General features: G+C 43.6%; 1 protein-coding gene across 7 annotated transcripts in view; it reads left to right on the top strand.

Moving 5' to 3' along the window:
- Window positions 1-413: 413 nt before the first annotated feature.
- The window catches only part of LOC146521731 (nuclear factor 1 B-type-like), an 82,475-nt gene continuing 62,312 nt past the window's right edge, over window positions 414-20,576 (top strand). Inside the window, exons 1-2 of one of the 7 annotated variants that reach the window (XM_085149444.1) lie at window positions 414-776; window positions 4,968-5,499. In XM_085149444.1, coding sequence (XP_085005570.1) covers window positions 759-776; window positions 4,968-5,499 — 550 coding nt within the window. In that variant the 5' untranslated portion in view covers window positions 414-758. The other 6 variants (XM_085149462.1, XM_085149426.1, XM_085149433.1 and 3 more) reach the window with 6 other exon arrangements.

Raw genomic sequence — 20,576 nt, 5'->3', positions numbered from 1 at the left:
TTTCAAAATAAGATGTATCACGCCAGCATATGAGCCGAAGTTGATCTGAATATGATATTTCATACAAAAATATTAAGAAAATGTTGAATATTAATTAACAGTATGACAATGCTTTAAAAATATGCTGCCACCTATTTGAAGTACTTTTTTTTTCAGGAAGACCTTATATTTTTGATAAATTCTTAATTTCGTGAAGAGCAATAGCGGCCCCCTAAAATGCGCAAACATAGAAGAAAGTAAGAATAGGTCTCAAGGTGTTTTATATATTATTACAATGCTACTTTGGGTAAATATTTTATGTCAATTTTTGTTCAATTAATAGTTTTAAGCGTAAATTGTTTTATTTTGAAAAGTCGTATCGGAAATGGCGCTGTTTCCCTATGTGCGGTTTGACGGTTAGTGCTGAGAGCCGGAGGGGCGGCAGCCAGCCAGGCAGTGAAAGTGAAGGCGGAGACCAACCCAGTGCCGAAAACTCAGCCTCTTCTGGATCACGTTCAAGTTCACTGGACAACCCTAAAAAACGATCCAAAAAAGTAAGACTTTAAGAGGAAGGAAGACAAGAAAAAAAAAGAGAAAAAAACGCGAGGTGCTCCTAACTTCTTCTCACCGCTATCTGCCAAGAATTGTCTTCCGGTGTTGACTTTTTTCTTGCGAGCACTACAAGAGAGAAAACCCTTCAAAGCACAAAGTTGAGCGTGAGAAATGTGAAGCTACCGGCTTGTGTGTTTCAACCAGGCTCCAGGATTCCCCATTAATCCATGCAGTACAGTGCAATGGTACGTGACCGTGGATCATTACTACTTTCAAATGTTGTGTAGCAATCCTTGTGTACCTTTTTTTTTTTAAATATACTGTCCCGTCCTCGCGGCTGGAGGGGGGGAGAGGAGAAATGTGGAGAGGTGGGTTGACTTTGAAGGGACCACAACACAGGCACGGTCGGGCCAAAATTGTTGTAAACTTGGCACAGACTGTCCCGCAGCCTATGTTAACATCCCAGTCCCCCTTAATCTGGCAAATGAGCTCCGTGTATACTGTTAACAGCTCTGTAAGGCACACACGTGCGCGCGCACTGTAGCGGCACCGTAACAATGTTTAACTTTGACTCCTTTTAGCTCTACTACTATAATGTTACTGTACACCTACCCACCAAGCTTCGCCCTAAATGAGCACTTCCTAACGGCGTTATTAACGCTTTTAAGTCAAGGAGTTTTATTTTGAGGAGGGGTTTCTGAGAGCACAACATAATTTAATAAATTAAAACATTTAATACCTATAAACTCATTTTAACGGGTGCTAAAGTTTAAGCTAGGTGTCCCTTTTACCTATTGTTTCTAGAACAATGCAGGCTAATTGTGTTGGAAATGGGTTTAAAAAAAAAGTTTAATAAAATTTATCTCCCTTTATTTCTGTCCCCCCTAAAGAAATCATATTTTAAGAAGTTCTCCAGCAGACGTTAACAGGCTAATAAAGTACTGCTGCTTGGTGTGTAACTGACAAGCTAAAAGGTTTGTTATCACTGTGAGCCACCAACACTGCGTTGAATTATCTGAACTAGAAACGTAGAGTGCGTGTGTCTTGTTGACACGGAGCTCGGTGGTTAAAAAAGGGTGGCAGCGGGACGTTTTTTCCCCCAGTTTGTTTACGTTCGTGTATGTGACCGAGGCTGCGGTCCAAAGTCCCAGAAGGTCATAAAATAATTCTACAGAAGGAAGGAAGGAGGGAGGTGTGCGTTTATGTGTGTGTGTGTGTGGGGGGGGGGGGGGGGGGGGGGGTTAATGAATTTTATGCGGTGTGTTCATATAAAGCCGAGAAGGAGAAGAAGGTGCTTGGAGGGGTTGGATATGGTGTGTGTTTGGAAGGGGGAGGAGGGGGAGGAGTGTGACTGTGCAATTACGTGGGTGAAAAAAGTTGGGTCTGATTTGCTGGAATCGCGCAGGACCGAGGGCGCACCGGTCGATTTCATATCAAGTTTGGTTAAAGCAGGGGTGAACATCCCACACTCGGCGCCCTCTGAAGCTCCCCGTAATGCTTTCATGAGATAACGCCGCACAGAGACGCGCGCAGAGCCCCGTGCAGTGCAGGAGTACAGCAGCGGCAGCCTCGTTTCGCACACCGGCTCTACGAGTACAGTCCGTGCATGTCAACTTAAAAACAGAGAATAAAAAATCGCCTGCAGAATATCTGTCTTTCTCTGCGGTGAAGACAATCTCTGGATTTGCAGAAATTCATGGATGTTATTGGATAATTACTTTTGGTTTTTACGCGGATCCACAGAGTCTCGCATAGCGCACAGCGGATCCAGGAATGGCGCGATAAAGTGATCTGAGGAATCGCTCCAAGTACAGTCACTTTCTGTGTAGCCGTCTCGTCATGTATTCCCCGATTTGTCTAACTCAGGTAATTGTGTCTTTTTTTTAAAAAAAGTTATGCATCTTATCGCTGTGATTTTTAATTTGTATAAAAATTGTCACACGGTTTGTTTTTTTTGTTTTTTTGTTTTAGCCCGGGAATAGAAAGTTGAGTGTCTGCGCTGTGAATTACTTTCGTAATTCTTATAAATAATACAGACTTTCCCTTGTAAGTAAAAATAAATAAATAAAAGATATGGCATTAAAGCGAGGCAAAAACTTCTCGACTGAGATTATATGTTTTTGTGATAAAGTCGTGACATATATATATATATTTTAAAATTTATTTTCTACGAAAGTCCTAACGAAAGATCGGCTGTGTCCTGTTGGCGCTTGAAGTGCAAATCTTCACACGTTCTTCGCTCTTTACAAACTTTTGCGTAAAGATGAGTTTTAAGATAGAACCAAAAGACTCTATTCTTGCTAATCCTGTGTAACTGGTGCAGGTATTTTTCTCTGGTTTAATTCGCTTATTTGCGTCCTCCAATAACCTCTCTCTGTCTCTGTCTCTCTCTCTCTCACACACACACACACAGGCGCGCACCTCCCGGCCCTGCTTGAGCTGTGGCTATATATATATATTTATATATTTATGTATATATATTTTCCAGGCGTATATTTTTATTTAGAATAAAGCCCCCATACTTTAGGGAAGTGAAGTTGGAAGTTGGAAGAAGATAAAGCCACTTGCACTGTAGAAAGATCAAACGCGTGATAAGGTTGATTCAGCGGTTGGACAGAGTAGCTGACTGTTTTGGCTGACTCAGTTTTACTGTTTATATTTTACTTGGCATAAGTAAGTGATTGACTGAGATGTGGTTTAGCTTGTACTTAAGAGGATTGTGCTTTTATGGCCCCGGCTGAAGTGCACTGCATAGGCCCTGGCCAAGTCATTTATCTTTACAGCATTTGGCTTTAACCTGGCTAGAAAAAAAAAAAAAACAGAATATTTAAAGTGATTTCGAGCAGGAGTGAAAAAAGGATTTGAGGAACAGTTGCGAGCGAACACATTTACTAGCATTTACACTTGCTTTTGTCATTTTAATTGGCAGCTTTATAGTGAGGAGATGGCATTAAAAGAAGTTTTGAATGGATTTTTAACCTCTCTAAAAGACAATGAGGAGCTATACTATTCACAGTGAATATAATACATTTACAAGCTGTTAATGGAATCTGCAACATACACAGAGTTACCTCTTTCAGTGTAATAAATGATCATAATTTGACATTAGTGTACTGGAGCAGAGTTTTATCGGCCGATGGAGCCTGAGACCAGAAATGTGGCTTTTTAGAGGAGCACTAGCAGCAGCCACAGATAGAGAGGGGATTTCTGTGGTTTGCTATAGCCGGCTTGTTGCCTGACTGCCTACAAAAAGAACAATAACTCTTCAAAAGTCTTTCCACCCTAAAAACGCCTGTGTATAGTTATTAAATCTGGCATTTTAATGACCTCAAACAAAGATAATTTAATGTTTCCACCCCTCAGCTTCAGTCTTTTCTGCTGATTCCTAGAGATTCCCAGAGAACAAGAATTAAGAAATGAAACAAATATAATATATTGTTGAAGTGAAGCAGTATTAATATTAGCCATTTAGTTGCTGAGTTGTTGTAGGAATAACTGCATTTAGTGTCTTTTTTTTTTGTATTTTTGAAGGGGGGAAAAATTGAGTGGCAAAAAATCCACAATGACGTGTTTTATTCAAAGGTAACGATTTTGTAATGCAACACAAAGTAGTGTAATATGACTGTAATACGAAATGAGTTAAACAAAAATGAATAGCTGAATAAAAGTGAGATGAAACATTTTAAAAGTAGGCCGGGCTGCCTAACCTCAACTTTTAGGAATGATGCTGGGCAGGTGCCATTTCATGTGTTAACCGCAATGCTTGAAACAATTTGGCATGAAATCCTTTGAGTACTCGATCAACCTTTGCAAATACCTTTCACACTATTGCTTCATTTGATGTGCCGCCTCTCTCGCCTGCCTGTGTTTTATTCCGTTTTGTACATTAAGCTGGCATGTATACATGAGGCCGTGTGCAGCGTGTCTGAAGAATGAGTATCTCTCTGACTTCCTTTTTTTATTTTTTATTTTTTATTTTTTTAATGGTTGCATCCCACTTCCAGATTATGGTATGCGGATAGTTTGATAAGAGAAATGCAACCGTGCGGGGCGCATGCTCCCTGCAGCAGCAGCAGCAGTGTTACAGGAGTCCCACTCAGAGCATGCTCGTGAAATGCGAGCAGAACTGCAAGTGGATTCAGTCACCGGGCTTCGAGTTGATATAAACGGTGGAATTTACCTGTCACACCTGCAGCATATCTAGGATGGTAAAGCTAGTGTTCCTAATATAAAGAGATCATTCTCAGCTGGAAGAAACTGCCAGTGACATTATGTGACTGATTATGAGGGATTTTAAAATTGTGGTCTGACTTCCCTTCTGCTTTAAATTAGTAGCTGGGTAAACACATATTTCTTCATGTTTGATGACATGAGTTTCTGATTCTCTCCTTCTCTCTCTGTCTCTTTCTCCACACTGTGCCCCTCGGATGCTCCAGGATGAGTTTCATCCCTTCATTGAGGCACTTCTTCCTCACGTCCGCGCCATCGCCTACACGTGGTTCAACCTCCAGGCCAGAAAACGCAAGTACTTCAAGAAGCACGAGAAGCGGATGTCCAAGGACGAGGAGCGCGCGGTGAAGGATGAGCTTCTGAGCGAGAAGCCCGAGGTTAAGCAGAAATGGGCATCCAGGCTGCTAGCCAAGCTGCGTAAGGACATTCGGCAGGAGTACCGGGAGGACTTTGTCCTCAGCGTGACGGGCAAGAAGCCCCCTTGCTGCGTGCTATCCAACCCGGACCAAAAGGGCAAGATACGACGAATCGACTGTTTGCGGCAGGCCGACAAAGTATGGCGTCTGGACCTGGTGATGGTCATCCTCTTCAAAGGCATCCCTCTGGAAAGTACAGATGGCGAGCGCCTCGTCAAGTCTCCACATTGCACCAACCCAGCACTTTGTGTCCAGCCACACCACATAACAGTATCAGTCAAGGAGCTGGACTTGTTTCTAGCATACTATGTCCAGGACCAAGGTAGGTTTCAAGTTCATACTGATTCTCTGTGTGTGTGAGAGAGAGACAGTTAATGTTGTGCGTGTGTGTGTGAGAGAGAGTGAGTGATGATTTAGCAAGGTCAAGAGTCGCATGAGTTATTTTCTGGCAATTCTAAATCTGCCAGAGGAGCAAATGTACGACTGTGACGGTCAGTACTGCGCATACATTTATACCACAAACATTTTTATAATTCTAAGCAAGCCTCATTACAAAAACAATGTCATCAAAATTAGATAAGACCATGTGTTAACTGTGTTTGCTTTGCTGAAATCCAGCAGCAGCTTATATCCCTGTAATTCTCCTGTAATTATTCAGTTACCTTGTACACACATAACCACACACACACGCAGGATTGCACAACTGCACACACACTGCACAACTGTTCCATTTGTTTGGAAATCAAGTGGTGGCATTTGTGGAAAGTTTCAGTCTTAAATGTTCAAATGCTGAATATATGGAGCAGTGTTATATTTTATTAATTCATTTATAAATAAATAAATAACATTTAATGAAACCTAAGATTTAAAAAAAAAACAACCCTTTCACTTTTTAATCTCAATATTTTAAAAATAATCATGGCATTTGTCCCTTTTTAGTTTTCATTCCACGATAAAAATTTCAAACTGGGTTGTCTGCAAACACTGTTGATTTTCCACCAATTAAAATGGTAATACGTGAGATTTCTAATAGTAAGTCACATTACAGACATAAAAACACTTTCAGTTGTTATAAAATTTAAAGTTTCTGTTTTTTCTGTTTTCTTCCTCGTGTGTCATGTTATTGCATGTTATTTTCCCGATCCCTAAAAACAACTGGATTCTTTTACATGAAAGGTTTAGAGGACACATTTTGCACAGTTTAGGAAGTGTACTTTATAAGAGGGTAATAGTTAGTTAAATTAGTTAGAATAGTTTTTGTCATGCATATATTTTAAATTGATGTTTTAATTTATTTCTTTTTCTTTCCAGAATTAATTTGCTAGGATTTCTTTCTTTTTTTTTCTTTAATAAAAAATAGTAAACATGGCCGCAAAAATAAAATAAAGGCATTGATGAGACCAGTCCAAAATAGAAACGGTGTTTCTAGTGTACATCACCAGAAACTGGTTTACATAGTCAGTCATGCAGACTGTAAACTGGGAGATTTTGACTCAGAGCAACGCCGCATTCAGATGTGATCTCTTCCAGGTTCAATGAGTTCTACAGAAAACACTTTTCACAGGACACTGTGAATGATGTTGTTTTTTTCTTACTTGGATCTCGAATCAGATAACACCTTTAAAAAGTCTTTGAAAAGGAAATTCAGGTCTCCTCTGACTGCGAGTAAACACATTTCAGTCATATACATCCCACACTTTTAAACCTCCCATGTGCTGCCCTTAAATCTACTGCGACCACACCGAATAGCCGCCACTACACTGTGCTCCCATTGAAGGGTAGTGGCATAGCTAGCTCATTATCATCAAACCCCGAGCGCCATTTTGTGTTTGATAAGTGCCAGGGAAAGCAGAAGGCACAGCACAGAGACAATAATGGTTGCCATTGGCACCGGGGTTGGCATCAGACCCTCTTTTGTGTCTTTTGTAGGATGCCACCGCTTCCCTGGTTTACATCTGCTGCATTTTGAACTGCTCAGTACCAACTCAAGAAACGGCATTTAGTGCTGTTTTATCACAAAACTGACTTTATAAAACAGCCGCTGTTTTAGTAAACTCTATCTGAGTAGAGAGGACGATCATATTGAAGATTTGTTTCAGTGTTTATAATAAAAGGTTAAAATAATGTCATGTTTTTCTATATGGGAACGATTATTTGCCGCCATCCTCAAAATTCCCATTGAGTGAAATGCTTGGCAAACACAGAATAGCGGGGATCACTCAGATGGCCATCTTTTTCTTTTCCTTCTCCAGTTTTTGCAAACGAAAGCGTCGCCTTCTTTTCTTTAAGTTACCGAGCGGTCCACAAACCCAGACAATGCAGCCATGTTGTGGTAGCGTGCAGCACGGCGCCATTTTGTTTTACACGGTGCCAGGGAGGCAGGCAAAATCACCAGTAATGGTTGTTAGAGGTTTGGAGGTTGGCATCAAACTCTCTTTGTCTGCTTGCAGCGTGCCTTTGATTCGTTGGTTGGCATCCGCAATGCAGTGGGCACGTTGGGAAAGTTTTTTGACAGTGGCAGAATGGAAGCCGCTGCCTTTGTTCTGCTGCAACTGCACGAAACAAACAAACATACAATCAAACACAAAGAAAGTAGCAAACGGCTCGGGCTGCAACAGAATCTGGTTATTGTGCGAACTTTGTGGGGGGGAAAAAAGAGCGAGTTCGGACTGTGATTTTTTAATGTAGTTCTGCTTCTGCCGTGTTTTCTAATCCGTTATTTCGCTGCTGTTATTTATTCTGGAAAATCTATTTTAGTTTTTTTTGTTACTTTTCCTGAGAAAAAAAATGGGGTTCATAGAGTTTTTGTTTTTGATTCTGGTGGGCTGCTGCCTGAGAAAGGTCGGCGGGTTGGCAGCGAGTGTACCGGGTGAATTTTGAGAGGGCACTCAGCTCCCTTGTTCTGGGGCACAGACGCGTTTAGCCAGGCAGAGCTGTAGCACCCATGTGCATGCCCAGATGAATGCCCGCTGGGAAGTAGGCTGGGGGCTGGGAGTGGGGGTTGTGGCATCCATTGTGCCAACTGGCAGGCCGCGTTCAATGCAAGGCCCGGGCTTCTCACACTCACACACACACGTACTGCCGTGGTAATCCACTGCACCATTTCATCATTTTCCAATAAAACAAGAAGAGAAGTTTTTATTTGTTTTTGTTTCTTTTAAATCATCAACTCTCACCTCCTAGATTCATATTTTGCATATCCAGTTTGACAGCGTGATGGAATAGTTGCAACGGGGCATGTAGATAATCATCGTGTCGGGACATGCTGGGAGTCTCCAGGCCTCGTTTGTATGTGGTTTTTGTTAGGCTGCTCATCCCTGTTTGTTCAAGCAACTGCAGAGATATACTTATTGTGTTCACTTGTTCTTTCTGGCCATGTATGGAAAAAAGGAGAAATTAGAGAATAGGCTTTTTTATTAAGATGCTTGCGTAATGTAAGTCATTTCTTTTTTTCTTACATGATCTTCAGTGACTAATTCCTAAAGAGATTTCCGAGCATTTAGAAAGTTGGCAGTGGATTTCCTTAGAAACCGTGAGAGTCGAGGATTGCTGAGGTAGTCCAAATCGGGATGAAAGAAGTCAAGGTCAAGCAGCCTTCCCATTAGTCGTGTGCTGAAAGTTAACGTGGCCATAAAACATCATTACCTTTACTCCCACCCCCATACCCCCTGTGATGTTTTTTTTCCATGATAGTTTGTAGAAATGGATGGATTACCTCCGGATACGAGCCGCCATGTTAATCAAAACCTTGTTTTACAATTGCCAGGCTTAACCTCTGCCCCTAAGGTCACGACCTTTACAAAGAGATGTGACAGGGTGTCCTCTGAAGTTTAATTGAGCAAAACAGATCAGTGAAAACATGCCTGTGCCGGCGCGGGGCACGTGGAGGAGGAAGACTTTTTGCCGTGGTGGTAGGGGTGGTGGCGGTCAGCAGACTTAAGCCCCTGTTGTTGAACTCTTCAATCGGGGTCAAACCACAGCAGTCATGGGATCACCGGTGGTCTCTTGGCAACTGTTTGTCTCCGCTCTTCTGCCACTTCTTGTGGTATAGCCGGTGGTCCCTTGGTTCACTGGCCTAAGTGAGGGGGAGTAAGCCCTTGTGATTGTCTCCCGCACACACCCCTCCACCCAATGAACCAATCCTTCAAGCTGGGTAGTCTGGCTGGTCGGTATCTTCAAGACTCTCCACTGCCTGCTCGCCACACTGCTCGGGATCGCTGTTTGCATCTTGTTTTCCGCCTGGCTGCCTCAGAGGCTTTGGTCAGGCGGCCAGTGCGGAGGTCTGACCTTCTGGGTCACAGTGGAGGTCTGTGACTAAGCAAAACATCTAACCCTCCCTGCCTCTCTCCCCCCTCGTATCCCCTTATCCTCCTCTGCCATCAGGAATCACCCCTGCGGCACACTGCCCGGCCAAGTGACTCTCACTCCTTTTCTCTCCCGTTCTCTTTTCTTTTCTCAGTCCCTGGCTTTCCCTCAAGCCCGAGACTCCGACCATGACAGCTGTCCCAGGCCCAGGCGCTTGGCCAGAGAAATGGCGGCTGGGTTTATGCCAGAAACGTGAAACAAAACTTGTTGTAAGGAGGAGCGCATTAAAGACACTGCTGTCAAGTTTAACTACAGTTACTCAACTCCTTGTAAATTTTGTGCCTTAATGTTAGAACGAGTCTGGAGAATGGCTCTCATTGCAGTCGAGATGGAGTTTTATCTTGAACATGAATTTTAAGGAACAAGCTAAACCCCAAACCCTGGGAAAAACCGTAACCACTGATGCCAGAGATATATAGAAAAAAATCTTCACAGTGAACTGCACAACCCTGTGCTTAGCTTCCATGCTGGCTTCCTTATTAGTATGCAATAGAGCCTGCGGTGTCTGGCTACCTCTCTCTCAGAGCCATAACCTATCGAACACATTCTCTCAATCTAATCCACTTAGAACTCCCTCCCAGCTTCACCGCTTGCCTTATTGATTTCCGCTTCCCACTAAATGTCTTCCCGATCCTTTTTCTCTTAACCCGGCAGCTATTTATGTTTTGCAGTGCAGCCTTTCTTTCTTTCCTTTTCTTTCTTTTTTTTTCACTTGCTTTCTTGCTGTCTCGCTTATTTTCTTTCTGTATTAATGTCTTCACCCCCTTTCCAGGATCTTTGGTTGTTTTGTGATCTCCATCTGACTTCCTTCTGCCTTCTTTCCTCTCCTGCTCTTTCTCAAACAGTAACCTGGGTGCATTGCAGCCAGGTTGCCTGGCACAGTATGAAGCTTGTGTTATTAGCAGCGGGGCTTTGCTCGAGCAAATACCTCAAGGCTTAAACAGGCCGTGTTACCTCCTTAGCCCTCTTTTGTGTGCCATGTGTACATAAATCGCCATGGAAACAAGGCAACTCGGAGCAGAGGCCACAGAGAAATGTGGATGCTTTCTTTCTCAACAAAATTTACAACTCCCTCCTTTGCTCCGCTACAGTGTGTTTAATTTGCTTGTGTCACAGTTTGCGCTGTTGCATCTGTCAAAAAAACGGGACGAGGCCTTTCTTCTGCATTGTGAGGCTCAGGCATTGTGTTGAAAAGGCTTTTCTTGTGTATTTCAGCAGGAGACTCAGTTTTGCGTTCGTGGCTACACTTGGTTAAGGTCTGCAGTTTGTGTCATTAGTCTATGGTTAAGATCTCAGCTTCCCCACACTTTCCCAGGCTTTTTTGGGGAGGACCCCAAATGCATTTCAAATCCCCCCGAGGCCACTTGACTGGAGGACCGGCACCTCCCACTTCACCCGGATAGATTCCCCACCCCCCATCCTGTCTGCCAGTCCTACCAAATGAAGACAAATGGGTACATTCACCCTTATCCCAGACCTTATCACTGTCCTGCCTTACAAAGCGGGCCCTCCCGGCTGCCTGAGCTTCTCCATCCAGTGGCTGCGCCCTCTTCTTCGCCGTTGTACTAGCGTAACTGCTAGAAAAACCTACTGTTGTCCCATCTGCCTGCTAGACTGGTCATGTAAGACAGCAGAGTCTGGAGTGAAAAGAAGGATAAGAAGGTTTAGAGGGAAGACAAAAAGTCTTAGTTAGAGAATTTGTGTGAAGATGTTCTTTGACCTTGCATTTTCTCCAGTCAGTCAGGAGAAAAGCACCCTCGAGTATCAGAATGAGACTTTTATGTAAAAGCCAGTCCCCTTCACCCAGGATGGAGGCTTGTGAACAACCAATGAAGGGAAGAAAAAAAAGGAAGGGGTAGTAGGTGGGGTGTTATTGGGAACTTTGGGCAGGGACAGACAATCGGAGTGGTTGCCCAGGAGACACTGACTTCTCTGAGCAGCACCCCCCACTCTGCTTTGCCCCATCAAAGTCTTTTCAGGCCAGACAAGGCCGATCAGAGGCCTAGAGTGATGGTTGTCTCTTCCTTTGTCTGGCGTTACAGTACGGCCCATCACTGTGACGGCTCGACAAGACCTGAGTGGAACAGAAAAAGAGAGGCCCGCCATCACAGCGCCGTGCGAAATGTACTTTTGGGTGGGCATGTTGTTGTTTGGGGTGGGGGGCGAATCCCCAGAGAATTTCTTTCTAAAGTCAGTGCAGTGGGTCAGAGAGGGGATATGGTGTCTGGGGCTTGGGAATGGCCTGCTTGGGACGGATTCATCAGCACCCCATTGAGTTGTCAAAGCAAGCAAAAGGAGCTGCACTCCTCCCTCACATATGTTGGGTTGACTTTTCCCAAAAAAAAAAAAAAAAAAACCCTCCCAAATTTAGAAACCAACTGTTAAGCAGCAGAGCAATAAACAATAAACACTGAGTGCATATATATTATTTTTACTGGCTCTTACAGTAAGAAAAGTTATATAGCAAAAGAGTCTTTTACATTTTTTAGCATGTACAGCAACTTCTTTTCACGAAGAAGCAGCAGGGCTGTGTTTGATTAAAGTGAGCCGTACACGAGGTAGACAGGAGGAGAGGAAATGTGGACGTCTCGTTGTTTGTAACGACATGAAAATCCCATATCTCAGGATCACCAAACTGCAGATGTTACACATTTTCCACAGAGGTACTTTCTCCTCTGTCACAGGCAGTTCTGCTTCTCTCTTTACATCAAGGCATTAGTAAAAAAAAACTCAGTGATTAAAAAGGAGAACAGAAGAGTGCACATTTCCTTCATATTTTCTGTAGATGTATGTGCATAAATATGGGAGAATTGCACCGCCATAAATGCAGCATTCACAACAACCCTGCAACTTAAATCAGAAATGAAAATAAGCTCTTCCTATTTTAAACCATACTACAAATTGTAATCACAAAATGTAGCTATTAATTATAACTTTTTCAAAATGAAATGAGGGGAATTTTGATGTTGTAGTAGTGATGAAATTGTTAGCCCAAAGTGCTAATACTTGTGTTAGGAGTGGGCATGTCCAGTGCCGTGTGTGCTCCCATGATTAAAGCCAGCAGGAGCACTAACAGGATAGTTAATGAAGTCCATTATTTTTCCTGAAGAAGAAGAGGCTTCGTTACCATGGTGTCCACTAAAAGTCTGTGTGACGATCCGGATCCCAACAGCTTGAGTTCTTCTCGAATTGTCCCGCTCTCTATGCTGGCACAAAGCTCCAGCTGGTTGTTTAGCTCACAGGGACTTTCAGAGAAGCGTCCCTAAATTTGACATGCAAATCCATAAATGTACACATGGAGACCTGCGTTCTCACTTTTACGCCCATATGCACGTAGAAACTGCAACAAATCCGGCTTGTGGTTACTCACCTGCGCTTCTCCTCAAAAGACTGCGTTTAGTTTTTGGTGAGCAGCAACTCCTCGCCGCTCCAGCAGCTGTCAGGCATAAAAAGAAAAAGCTGAAAGTGGGATTCCTTTTTAAAAGCTTGTTCCAGATTTACCAAGTCAAGATTGTAATTAGGCCTCCAACATGTGCACATACCTACAACCCACAATTACACTGCACATTCCTGCTCGCCCCCTAAAAAAAAAAAAGCCTCTCCTCCACCATCCGTCTCCTAAACCTAATGCTGTATTCTACATTAGTAGGGAAATTTGGCTAACAGGAGGTCATCAGGCTCTTGTTATCTGTGTTGTATCCCACTCTTGCTCGTTGAACAAAACCCAGACGCTGACTAATTTGAGCTCTGCCCAACAGGGCCGTGATGTAATCGCAGATCTTCCCTCATAATTTTCACCGAATTGTTTGCAACCTGTGGTCTGGGATCTGTGCTGGTTTAGCATAGTCCTTTTGAGCAGTTATGATAATGACTCTAGTTGACCTACAGATGGCTAAATGAGTAATGCTCAAGCTCATCATCTCTTATGGGATCCCCGCCGAGTCTGCTCGGTGTTTCCCAGGAACATCTTCATCTGCTTATGCGGGCCCTGTTCTGCAAACTGTTAGACGCTCGCCTGACATTTTTTACTCCCTTTTTTTTCTGCAAAACCTCTGGCTGTAACTTGCGTTGCCATGTGTGTCTTGTTAAGGGCAGTTATGACAAATGGCAGCAGCTGTACAAACTAATCTCTCTGTAGCTTTCACACATGGCGCCCAATTAACAATGGACCACTGTGGGGCCCTAATCCACGGTGCAGCCATCCTCTGGTCCCGCTTGCTGAGCCAACTGCCCCAGGAGACTCTTCTCCTCTCCGCTCCTGCTAGCCAGCCTCTTAACTCCATTCAGATGGGAGCCGAGGAACAACGCCTTCAGTTGGAGACGCGGCAGCCATCTTGTTTGTTTCCATGTTGGGAATCCAGGTTCCTAACGGTAAAGAGTCTGGGTTTTTAATGTCACATTGGAGTGCTTTGGGATCGGGTTGCAGCCCCAGAGAGAAGACGTGTACGTTACATTTGAATGTTTGGACTCATGCACATGCAAACGCGTGTGCTTTCTGCTTGTGGGCCTGTGTGGTATGGAATAAAATACATGCAAGCAGATGAAGTTGATAGATTTAGCAAAATGTCTCAAGAACAGGTGGGTGGGAAGAGTTTTTTTGTTGTTGTTTTTTTAAATATGTGTGTGTATGTGCAATCCAGATTCCCTGTCAGTGGGCATATTTCCAGTAGTTGCATGATGAAATGCTGTTTCTCCAGGCCTCAGATTGTTGAACGCACTGTGTAATAGACTTAAAGTTCTGGTGGAGAGCGTATTACTCGGTGCGCTCACTGCTTGTGCAAATTTATGGGATAAACTGTGTGAAGGCAAGGGAATGGTAGCCCACAGTCCTTAATGGTTCTTTTTAACTTTGGAATTATACCAACAATCACATACATAAACCATATTCATTCAGTTTCCCAGGAAAAGTTTTATTATGACTTTCTTTTCATCCAAGGGCATGTCAGCAAAGCTTCATATGGCTTTGCTAAAGTATTCCTTTTTCAGTTTTACATTACAATTAATAATTCCAGTCCTGAAATACAGTAAGACAACAACCCTTGGATATGGACCAGCATGAAATTTTTTTTCCACATTTTCTCCGCTCTTATCCAAAACAAAGCCACAAATGGGAGTTTGAGACTCAAAAGGAGGGTGTTGAAGGGTCGGCGGCCATCAGGAAAACGATGCAGGCCCCTGCCAAATCTATGACATGAATGAAACAAATGGATGAAGGAAAATGAAAATGGTTGGGGTGTGATCTCTGGCAGGCAGAGCGAAACCAGTGCCAACTATTATGAATGGGAAACTGCTGCTGAGCTAATGAAAAAAAGAACAAACAAAAAAAGAGAGAACTCACTTTTTTTTTTCCATCCGCCATCCAAGAATAATTAACCGCAGGCAGGCCTTCTGGTGAGGGTGGAGAAAGCCACAAGACACTTGACTAACATCTCACCGCAAAGGAGGACAGCGACACACAAAGAGGGGGGGAGAATGGGAGCAACAAAAGGAGGTTTATAGGGGGACAAAGTAGACTTCTCAGTTACTTTAAGCTGTGAAAAGAGAAGCTAAAGGTGGCGTTTTTAAAAAAAAAAAAAAAACGGTAACTGTTTTAAAGGAAGGAATACAATATCAAGTCAAAATGCCCATAAAATCCTAGTTAGCTATTGATGCAGAATAAATGCATAAAATGATTTCAGTGAACAGACTTCTAACTTTTTAGCAGTTGGGTGTTTGGTTCAGTACATGTACTGTATCAGTTGATCAAGAAAAAGTTAGTTCAGCTTAATTTAGATTCATTAATCATCATTTACGAAGCGAAAAATGTCAAACGTTTCTTATTCCCAGCTTTCAGCCTGAGTATTTTTTTCTTAGTATATGCATCTATAAGTTGAATTTGCTTGAATCTTAACCTACTAGTCAGGCAAAAACCGTAAAAGAAAGATTTCCTTTTGGCTCTGAGAAGCCTAAGACCAGGCGTTTTGACATTTAATAGAAAGGAATCAGTCAAAACAAATGAAAACAATAATTTCTTCCAGCCCTACTGTTCTGTCCTGTACTGAACTGTATGTATCTCCCACAGCCTGCTCCCATGTAGGCAGGATGACATGATGGAAAGAGCAGAATGGGGGCCAGATGTATGTTTATATATAGGACCTGACAAGGATACAGAGCATGACACCAGGCAGAGGCTTTACTTATCACATGCACACTATCACGTACACCATATCCCATAGTGACAAGGTCTGTATGTAAGGTAATGTTAGCAAAAAAAAAAAGAAAACCTGGTAATGATGCACGGTGGATAGAGCTTTGTCAGACCGGACGGATTAATGCTGGAAGAAGGTGCAGAGGCTAATTACAGGAGTTAGTGTGTGTAATCAAAGAAGAAGCACTTTAAAGTCTCAGTTTTAGTTGTATTTTTTGTGTTTGTTTTGCTTCCCTCGCTGAGAAGCCCTAAAGTGCCGGCTTTTATTTTAATCCTTCAGACGCCGCCCTGTAGCCAAGAACAGCAACAGTTTTGTTTTACCTTCAACCCTTGTCGAGTTCGGCGTCTTGTACGCCGCAAACATCGCCCGAAGGCTGACAAAGCATGCACTGTTTTTAGGCAAATGCTCAAAACAAAACGCGGTTTCCCCATTATGGCAATCAAAGCGCCGTTATCGACGATCAACATATTCTCACCCAAACACAGAGAGGAGAAGAATGCCCCATTGACTGATACTGCCTGCTAGGCTGGTTGCGCTGATCTCCTGAAGAAAAGATCAGTGTCGCTGGTGGACCCCACACTCCTCCCAACTGCCTCCCCTCTCTTTGCCTTCTTCCTGCTATATATGTCTCAATACTTGGGGGTTCTTAGAAAGGGGGAGCTGAAGAAGGCTGCATGTGTGTAAGTGTATTGTCGAGGTGCTGCCTAGGGAGACTATCCCATGCTGGCGGTGTGTGTGTGTGTGTGTGTGTGATGGTGGTGGGGGGAGCTGAAAAGACGGAGCCGTCACCTGCCAGACTGCTGGAATGTTAATGCCACGGCTCTGATAATTGGATTTTGTACACACCGTCTGTGAGGAACGTCCAGCAACTTTCCCCCTCTTATTGTTCAACCCAGCCCCGGACCCTCAATAGAGCTTGTCTATGTTTATACAAGCACTCACGTCTCAATAAAGACTGTTTACAATGTGTGTGTGTGTGAGTGAGTGCGGTGTTGGACTTCTGAATCACAGAGCAATTGTGTGTGACGGGTGGGGGGGGGGGGGGGGGGGGGGGGAGGAGAGACTGTAAATGAAAACAAGTCAGTGTCAGATTATCAAAATGTGGCAAACATTTAAGATATTAAGAGATTTGCTAGGGCTTAAAATCCGATTTTTCAAGATTTTCCTGGTGTTGCAGAAAGATTTTCTCGGATTAAAGCTTTTCTTTTTTCAAACCTCATAGATGAACGTGCCACTAACTATTCATCAAATCACTCTAGCACCATTCCTGATCCACATGTCAAGTCGAAGGTAGACACACCCACTCTGAGGTCAAAGGTGGAGAGGAAGCGCTTCCTATTGGCGAAGTGTGTGTGAGGCGTACATGATCTCAGATCATTAGGGAAGTTATGGCTCTTGTTTGCATTGGGGAGGTGGAGTGGGGGGTGAGCCTGGATTCAGGCCGGGAGCTGTGACGCACTGGTTTCCCCCTCCGTGGCCTCCCGTGCTATTTCCACCCTGGCTGCAGCGGCTTGATCTGGTTAAACGTCTCGGCTGCACTGACCTGAATTCCTCGTATTCACCTCAGAAGACCCATGTCTTAGCCAGCCAACGATCCAGCCATATTCTTTCCCCGCAGCAAGTGTGTAAACGTTCCTTCCTGTACATAAGGAAGCTACGTTTAAAAAAAAAAAAAGTTATCCTATTTCCAGCTTAATTCCTCGGAGCAGAACTGCTAGGAACAATGACAGCGGTTTTTCTTTTGGCAGAGTGACTTGTTGTGATTAGATAAACAGCCTCTAATTGTATTTAATCTGTGTTAAAATAAGGCATTTGGAACAATTACTTTGGTATGTTTACCAAACAGCTGTTGTGTGGATCCTTTCTCTTTTTTTCCCCCACATCTTTCTAAGATATAATGGATTTGGTTCACCTCATTGATTAGTGGGGAAAATAAGATAGGCGCTACATTAACTTACGCATGGGTTTGTTTTCAGGCTTCAACTGTTACAGAAATAAAAGCACAAAAATCTATTTCGTTTGGGTAAGATTTCATTAAATTTAAATGGCTTTTAGTTAAGGTCCTGGTTTTCCATTTTGTGTCATTTCAAGAGTGTTCCTCTTTTAGAAAGACAGTAGGTTATCTAAAGCATAGTATTTATAAATTTACAGGGTTATTCTCACATATGTACAATTTGTGAATTAACTTGCTTAAGATATTGGCTCCAGAAAAGAAAAGAAAGAGTTGTAATAATATTCTTAAAATGTCTCACTATGTGTACAAAGAGAGAAGCTTATTTCTGCAGGTAGGAGCCCTTCTTTTCCCTCCACTGTTTTGCTCTTTTTCCCTTTGACCTGGCAGTAGTATACTGTTGCATAAACAATGGTCCCGGCAGCCACCTTTGGGCTGTTGTAGCCTTCCACAGAGCTGAACCCTGGCCAAGTGGATGTTGTTGCCGAAGACGGCCCAAAAGCCAAACACACAAGGCAACCGGAGGCATCCGTTCCAAGAGGCTTGCAGTCGGCAGCCAATACGAGGGGACAGTAGCATTTGACAGCTCTTGGGTTGTGTGAAGGAACTTGACTTTGAAATTTAAACAGAGAGGGATGATTTGGCCACTGCCCGCAAAGTGACGCATTCCCTGCAAATGTCACAACTTAAATGAAACTTGAACCACTATTTGGAGTGTGGGTGAAGTGCTTGTTTGTGTGTGCGCTGTGTGATTTGACATGCTGCTTGTGTTTAGTATTCATAATGAGGTGTTGCAAAATGCATGCTCTCTGCATATCTCGCTCGACTCACCCACCACCTGTATAAACAACAGTGCTATTGCGAAACGGTTCCAAGGAAAGACTCTTCCCGGGCTTGTCAGAATGAGGTCAGCGAACACTACTCTTTTTCTCTCTCGTTTTCCTCCTTCTCCCTGCCTCGCTCGACCCTGTTCTCTTAGTTGTTCTTTGTCCTTGTAGAGCACAGGAGGAATAAGGCCACTGGATCATCCTCAAGGCAGCTCTATCCACACACAGACTGTAAATCTGTGCTGCTCAATTAGATGCTCAATTATTTCCATAGTACATCTAATGACAGGACACTTTTTTTTACTTAATATCTAAAAGGGCGTTATTGTGCAACAAATGTGAATTTTAGTAGCTACAAAAGAAAAGTATTTAAGTAGCTAATGGCAGAATTTACTTGGAGGACCCTTGGATCGTCTTGTAATGAGGATGGGAGGGTCACTTTATCCAAATTCTGACAGCATGACATCATCTGACCCCCCCCCCCGATCATTTTACCCTGTCGCTGCACAAAAGCATGCTCAGGGACGTAAGAGGAATTCACATGTATCATATGCTTGAAGTTGAGGAAGCAGCTAATCGCACCGCCCCAACCAAACGCCGTGCTCCCAGAGGCACTGGTGGTGGACCGCGTCGTGTCTGGAACGCTGTAACAGGATCTCCAGAGAGGAGCACAAAATGGGTGCTTTGTGTCCAAGATTTGTCCAGACAAACTCTGATAAGGAAACCCAACAAGGGCGAGCCAAAGGAGCAGCCTCTGTGACTTGGGCAAATAACCTTTAATCTAGGTCATGCAGCCAGATAGCGTCCACGGCAGCGATAGCCTAACTGCCAGCGGTGATGTTAGTGCTGATGGAAGCAATAAAGAAAAGGTTAATGTGGCCCTTCCTATGGTGGCTCATAAAAGTTTTGTTTTTAATGTAAATACAATTTCTCGTGCGCCATTAGGCTAAATGGGAAGCTGACCTAATTATTAATGAGTTCTCCATTTGGTCAAAGTTGGGGTCGATTCCTCATATGGTCATGCATAAAGTGTCTTTGGGAACGATGCAGCTAGTGGCATTTTTAAGAACCTCCCACACATTATTTTCAGAAAGGGCCTAAACCTTAAACAAGTACTGTTTGGTTAGTTCTGCACGTTGTGGCAATGGACTGATTGCAGCGGTGGCCCCGCTGAGACCAATTCTCTTGGCAGTCATAACAAGACCCATACACGTCTCCCCCCATAACTGCGGCCAGCCCCCGGGGCTGTGTCAGTCTCCTTCTGCCCACATCTCCGTGCGCGTCCCAAAACGATCTACAGGGGAGGAGGTGGGGGGGCAGAACTGGTTCTGCTACACGGACCATATGTGTCGGCAGACCACAAAACGCTGAAGCCATTACTTGGCCCACTCTTGAAATTGAAAGCAGGAGCCAGTAACAGCAGCAGCAGCAGCAGCAGCAAGAGCTAGTTTTGGCTGAGTGTATGGGGGCAGTGTTGGGAAAGCCCAGTCAGATGGTAGTGCTCATGCTGACTTGTTGACGGCAGCAGGCTGCAGACGGCTAATGTCTTGTTGTCATAGTGCCAGCTCCTCCCTCTCATGACTTCTCAGTGATGACGCTTGTCTGCTTCTCTCTGTTTCAAATTTGCTAATGCGTCTACATGTGTGTATGGTTATTGAATCCCTGAAATGGGCTAATAGAGATCTGCTAACAGTGCCTTTTGGATGCTGTAACAGTTCAATAGCAGACTTTTATAGGGAAAAAAATAAATATAACAGAATATACGCGCAAGTGGGGTTGCCATGTTTAGCAGGACTGGTTCCAGTATTTTCCCGCAGTCATTCCAGCTAGAAATGGAAGCTTACCCAGTACAAGATTGCATTACACGCGCTGAAAAAGAGTATTTAAGCAACTCTGCAAGCAGCTCTTATATTAATGATGAAAAATCGCACAACAGCTGCCAAGTAATTCTGCTCTTGCGCTTGGCATTTAAAAAAAAAAGAAAGGACAATATCTTTTCAGCATTAGTTAGCGGTCCCCCCTTTTTCTTAAATGTTCATGCTGCTGTGTACCGCACGTATCTAATGCA

This window comes from Neolamprologus multifasciatus, chromosome 3 (assembly GCF_963576455.1).
Source record: "Neolamprologus multifasciatus chromosome 3, fNeoMul1.2, whole genome shotgun sequence".
NCBI classification, from domain to species: Eukaryota; Metazoa; Chordata; class Actinopteri; order Cichliformes; family Cichlidae; genus Neolamprologus; species Neolamprologus multifasciatus.
This window is presented reverse-complemented; position numbering and strand designations above follow the sequence as displayed.